Source organism: Oryza brachyantha, chromosome 1 (assembly GCF_000231095.2).
Source record: "Oryza brachyantha chromosome 1, ObraRS2, whole genome shotgun sequence".
In the NCBI taxonomy this organism is placed as follows: Eukaryota; Viridiplantae; Streptophyta; class Magnoliopsida; order Poales; family Poaceae; genus Oryza; species Oryza brachyantha.
In genome coordinates this window covers 9917544-9923728 of record NC_023163.2, presented here as the reverse complement: position 1 = coordinate 9923728, position 6185 = coordinate 9917544, and the positions used below count along the sequence as shown (strand labels likewise).

General features: G+C 38.2%; 1 protein-coding gene across 1 annotated transcript; it reads right to left on the bottom strand.

Moving 5' to 3' along the window:
- Positions 1–1724: 1724 nt before the first annotated feature.
- LOC102712581 (protein disulfide isomerase-like 2-2) lies at positions 1725–5706 on the bottom strand. The gene is made up of 11 exons (XM_006644083.2): positions 5451–5706; positions 4463–4547; positions 3795–3892; positions 3651–3706; positions 3364–3481; positions 3230–3257; positions 3046–3137; positions 2682–2838; positions 2460–2584; positions 2270–2369; positions 1725–2175 (listed from the first exon to the last, which is right to left on the bottom strand). The coding sequence occupies exons 1-11, from the start codon at positions 5636–5638 to the stop codon at positions 2107–2109; spliced, it is 1116 nt and encodes a 371-aa protein (XP_006644146.1). The 5' UTR covers positions 5639–5706; the 3' UTR covers positions 1725–2106.
- Between the last annotated feature and the right edge of the window lie 479 nt (positions 5707–6185).

Sequence of the window (6185 nt, the reverse complement as noted above, 5' to 3'; positions counted from 1 at the left end):
GATCACTCATGAAGGATTTTGGGCTCAACTCTGGACGTTTGATTCTCTGTAGTCTGCTCAGTACGAATATTTGCAGATAATACAGTTCCAACAATATTATCCTCAACTAGTTAGAAAGTTACAGACGAGCAGAACAATCATGAATTGCAGTTTAGAATTTTTTTGTATGTGTGATCTTTCAAAAACAATGTCATCAGGATATTCTTTCAAGGGTTACATTCAAATTATCAATTATTGCATTCAGTTTACTGTTGCCATCTTCAAAGTAATTAGTCCAATTGCAAACAATTCTTGCATTCTCTGTATGCTGATGCAGCTTCTGAGTTAACATTACCTAAGACTAAGAGATCAGTTTTGGCTATCAGTCTGTTCACCGTTTTCTGATTGAGCAATTTTTTCCATCCTAAGTAACTAAGTAACTAATATTCTTGAAAGCTAAAAAGGCGGCAGCAATCCATGGCGGCCATCCAAACTGCACGTGCTGGCCCAAGTGCAAATTGCTAAAACAGTAAAAATTAGTAGTCTGCAAGCAAATTGCTAGTTCCCCAACAAGATAGCCTCTTGAGTTCTGTGGCATTGGCCGTACGTTGTAAAAAGGGATTTAATTTTTTAAAGAATATCATAACATGTTGTTAATATTATTTTTTTGCATATGTTATATTGCAATTGTTACATATATTTGTTATTGACATATGGGTCTATTAATCTCACGGTTCTTTTCTTCTCGTAATAAGTAGAGTAAGTAGAAAGGTATATATATGGACCACCATTATTTTTTCTTTTAAAAATAGAGTATAGATAAAACAACAAGGAGTTGGTGGTGTTCACCACTAAAAATGTTTATAGTAGTATAGATATATAATTTCCTCCCTGTTAATTTCGAATTTCCGTGAGATTGCGTTTGCTAACTTCTACACATGTACAGGACTTAGGTGACATTAAGCCATTGATGGAGGGCATAACCAGACATTAAGATCTTGTGCCTAGAATTTAAAAAAACAATGGGGAGAAGTGCGTTACATATTGTCACAACGTGCACTGGTATAGCAACAGGCCATAGTAGACCAGTAGTACGAGAAGATTTTCTAGATACTCCCTGTGATCAAAAATATTTATCATTTCGGACAATATTTGATCATTTTTTTAAATTCTAACTAATTATTTTGTATTATTGTTAATTTATAAAAATCTAATAAGTTTATAATATTATAATAATACTTTTCGATGTGAACTTATGTGTACCATTCGTCTTGTGTTTAAACTAGACATTGAAGAATTATTTAAGAATTATTGATGGTCGAAATTTTAAAAGTTTGACTAAATTTTATCGATAAATACTTTTTAGCTGCAATAAATCTTGAATAGTGGAATTATATATGGCCTGTTAGTTTAGGCAACATGTTTATGATTTCCACAACATGTTGCCGGATGGATGAACGGAATTGATGATGTTGATGTTTCAAGCAAGTCAAATCATGTGAAAAAAAGTTTCGTCGGCAGAACGCATTTTTGGCAGAACGCTATGATGCAGCCATGCCGACGGATGATGTGGCATGCCACGTTGACTAGGCCCCACATGACACAGGAAGAAAGCGTCATCTTGTGAGATAAATGCCAGGGGACTCATCTCTAAATTTCAGATGTAAAACAGGGTGACAGTAGTTGCTACACACGCACCGTGGATGTTTGCCCCAACCAAAAGTTATGTACATGCAAAAAAAAAAAAAAAAAAAATCACTTGCTGCATTCAGCTTTCAATCGCTTCAGACCCATGAGGGTATTTTTATTTATCAGACACAAATTCAATGTCGTCACAAGATTATCATCTCTCTTTCTCCGCCTGACAGTACTGTGCTACTATTGTACTGCAGACTGAATCCATGTAACCACGGGCAAAGAATAAAAACGTCTGCGCCAGGCAATAGGATACAAGCATTCAAGTATGCGCAAGGGAAACCCACAAAGTTAGTTCTACCACCAACGGCCTCTCTATAACACGTTCCTAATCTTTCATATATATTTTTCCTTTCGCCTGTATTGCAAAGGTGAGAAATCTTTCTTTCCTTTTTTCCTCTTGCAATATTCAGGATGGAGCTTGGTGTCGCCTTAAGAAGAGAAGGTTGAAAGAACATTCTTCTTGATGATGAATTCGTCGGCCTTTGAAGGGCTGATGGACTGCAGGAATCCCAAAACGGGAAAAAAAACATGAGTCATGTAAAATGGCAAGCATATATTGATCAAAATATGGTCAGGCGGTCGTCCTTCCCACCTTCTCCAACATGCGTTGAAGCCTATCGGTTTCCTTCTTGGTATAGTCATGGCCCTTGTCCAGGATTTTCTTTGCAATGGCAACGTAGACCTTTCCATGCCTGATATAAATGTGTAAAATTGAAGGTTCAATATGCATATACAAAACAAATCATTGTAAAATAACAAATGCAACTGAGGCTAGATTTTACTTTGCAGCAGAGCCACTGAGCTTTGCAGCCTCCTCTTCTATACTGGAAAGGACCTCCTTCCGCTTGTCATTGGCAGCACTGAGGAATTCCTTTGCCAAAGCATCCAAACCTGCTACACGCCCAGCCTAAGACAATGATAAACAGATTATAATCAGAACAAGTATATTCTTTTGCATGAACCCATGCAATTATGCAGTTAAATATGCATTGCACTCAACCAACCTCTGAAGTAAGTTGGCCCTTTGTATCACGGCTGGTACCACACTTCTCATTAATGAACTTGACAAAGTCATCCAACTCCCTGCCTCCATCATAATCCTCACCAGCTTTGTTTGCCTTTGGGAAGAACTTCAACGTAGGATAGCCAGAAACTTCATATCTAGAAGTCGTGAAGCAAGTCAAAACTATATTGTGCACCAATGTATAGAACAAGTCATTGCAATGGTACACTAAGAGCTGGAAGAGTGCCAAAGCACAACACAAGATGTTTATAACACAGGAAAAGTGTAGCATCTCATGGCACAAAATAACATAAATAAGAAAAACAAAATACATATGAAAACATTAGGCATAATTCAGAACATACTTTTGAGCCAAGTCTTTGTGTTTGTCAGCATCAAGGTTAGCAATAACAACTCCCTCGTCCATCTTATAAACAGAAGCCAGCTTCTCATATGTCTAAAATAACAAGAATATGATGGTGAGAACAACCAAAACTCAGAAGTTAACAAAATGTGTAGAACAAATTTTGAGTAGAGCTATCCACTAACCGGTGCAAGATGCTTGCAGTGGCCACACCTGTTGATCAAAATTAGCATCTAGTCAATATTCATTCACGAAAGATCATGCCAACATGGTGTCAAGGTTATGGAGGAAAAGAGTGACCAGCTATACAGAAGCATACCATGGTGCATAGAACTCAACAAGAACATCTTTGCTTTCATCAAGAACAACTGAGTCAAAGTTGTCTTGTCCAAGCACTACGACACTTGAAGGAACGGCCGCCAGCTTTACATTAGTGCCTGGAAGCAGGAATATCCATGATTATAGATACTATTTGTAACAAAGTGAAGAGAATGACATAAAAATGTATCAACTCAAGAAGCTATTTGCAGAAACTCTTAGACTAACAAGACTAAACAGATATCCAGTACTCAGCATCATGCAAGCTAATACAAGTTCAAGCATTACCTCCTTCAGTGTTAACAAATTCAGTGAGGGCCTCTGCAGTGCGTTGTCCTTCATACCTACATGGTCATATAGTGATATAAATTATGAAAAGTAATTTGGCGTAGATATTCAAATATAATCATAACAACAGTTCTGCAGCCTCACTTTTTGGGCTCCAGGGATCCCTTAGGGAACCATTGGATTGTTGGGTACCCAGAAACTCCATACTTGCTGCACACACTCTTGTGCTCATTGCAATCAACCTATACCAAGAGATAGAGTTGAATTGGGAATCCATAATGTTATGAAACCAAATCAATGATTCGAAACACTTCTTTTTCCATTACACTATTTCGGAAACCTAAGGACTTGATCGTATGGATATGGAAAATACAGGATTTCCGATCCTAGCGGGAAAAGGAGGGAAACAGATACTAAAATGAGGATGGCAACAATTCCATGTATATGCATGTCCTATTCATTTTCCACCTCCTCTCAATGGCAGCATGGAGATGAGAAAATATTTTCAAGCAATGTCCAAATAATTACCAAAAAGATATTACTCCTTCCGTTTCATATTATGTCATTGTGGGTTTGTCCAATTCTGGTTTGACTAAGTTTATAGAAAAATGGACTAACATCAACAATACTAGATTAGTTTCATCAAATCCACCATGAATATACTTTTATATTATATTTTTTGTACTGGAAATGTTGTTATATTTTTCTATAAACTTGGTCAAACTCGAGAGTTGACTTAGGATAAGCCCAAAGTGACATAATATGAAACGGAGGAAGTGTGTAAAATTGAAGGTACTAAAATTGGGTTATACCTTTGCAATCAAGACAGATTTGGCTTTCTTGAAACTTGCACCAAGCTTTTCATACTCAGGGGCAAGCTTCTTGCAGTGACCACACCTAATTAGATAGATAGGCAAATTAGTAAAACCAGATATCTTTGAAATGATGAACACCAATAAATAATTTAAGCATGACTGTCTGCTAATAAGTTGGAGAAGACACAACAGTAGGACGCAAATATGGTCTTATAAGCACCCTAAATCCAATATCTCACCCCCCTAGCATTCATGAAATAGGAAAATATAGTTTTCGCCCTCTTCTCATTATTTCCATAAAGAGGCAGGTGCAAAACTAGCTGGGATTTTCCTAAACCTTAATTACCATATCATCTACAGAACCAGGTATTAATTTAAAGGGCCTTTCGTAAATTTGCCATTATTTTTTTTAATATTGCAAGGATGTCACTAGAATGACAGTTTTAGTGGCACTTTTGCAATAACGTTTAAAATTAACTGCAAATTTAATCTTAAAAGGAACAGGCACAATGAGATTTCACAGCCGTCATAAATAGAGCGCACAGAAGAAGTAAGCTACAATGCGCATTTAAACCTACTGCTTAAACCCAAACAAAAACTTCATCAACACCAATCTGATTTTCGTAATCAATGACAATTTCGAAATTCCAACCAACAAGCATGTTATAAATGCTACAATTCGATGAACATAATGATCCAATCTACTGAATCCTTTCTAACAGCCCCTCTAAATCTTTTCTAACAAATACCCATGGAATCCTAGAAACCAAAACGGCCCTACCCTAAACTGAACAACACGAGAACTACCACCGCTGCGTGCATCCACCAAACCCCTCAGAAAACCAGAGCGTTCGATGGAACCACGTGCGGAGAGAGATCCAGACCTTGCAAACCCACATCACTACCCACCCACGGATCGAATCCGATTCGATCCATCCGACGAGAGCTACCCCGGGGATCTGGCGAGAGAGACAGGAGGACGAACCAGGGCGCGTAGAACTCGACGAGGGCGCCGCGGTCCTGGCCGACCTCCTTCTCGAAGGTGGACTCCGTGAGGGCCACGACGTCGTCGCCGTCGGCGAACGCCGGGGCGTGGAAGGCGAAGGCGAAGGCGGCGGCGACGAGCGCAAGGAGGGCGAGGGTTTTGCGCGGCGAGATGCGGGGGGTCGCCATGGCCGCGACGACTTCGTTTTTCCGGGGAGCTCGGCGAAATAGGCCAAGTAGCGAAGAAGTGGTGAAGGCGGATTGATACACCGTATATACGTACGGGTTCTCGCCTCGTCGCCGTCTAATTTATTTTATCAGGAGTTATATACTACGTATTCTTGTAGTAACTTTATTTTTCATTTTTCTAAATCCAACGTTTGACCCTCTTATTTAAAAATTTTGTACGAAAATTTAAAAAAAAATAGTCATGTATAAAGTACTATTTATATTTTATCATCTAGTAAAAATAAAAATATTAATCGTAAAAAAATTTTAAATAAGACGAAGAGTCAAAACATTATATAAAAAACTGAAAAATGGTCTTATTTCAGGACAGAGGCATTACGTAACAAAATACACGTTTGCGTTTCCTTTGAAATTTTCTCAACCCCGTAGGCCATGTTATTTTCAACATTATTTACCTTGTTAGAACGGACTTCTTTTCAATGTTTTTAAAACCTAGCAAATATATTTGTGTGTTCCCACGAGAGAATTAAGAATGGTAAATTATGCT

Coding starts and splice junctions, on each gene's coding strand:
- LOC102712581 (XM_006644083.2), bottom strand. CDS start 5,638: ATGGCGACCCCCCGCATCTCGCCGCGCAAAACCCTCGCCCTCCTTGCG. Junction 3,893..4,462: donor AATCTGTCTTGATTGCAAAG/GTATAACCCAAT, acceptor CTCTTGGTATAG/GTTGATTGCAATGAGCACAA. Junction 2,839..3,045: donor CACAAAGACTTGGCTCAAAA/GTATGTTCTGAA, acceptor CACGACTTCTAG/ATATGAAGTTTCTGGCTATC.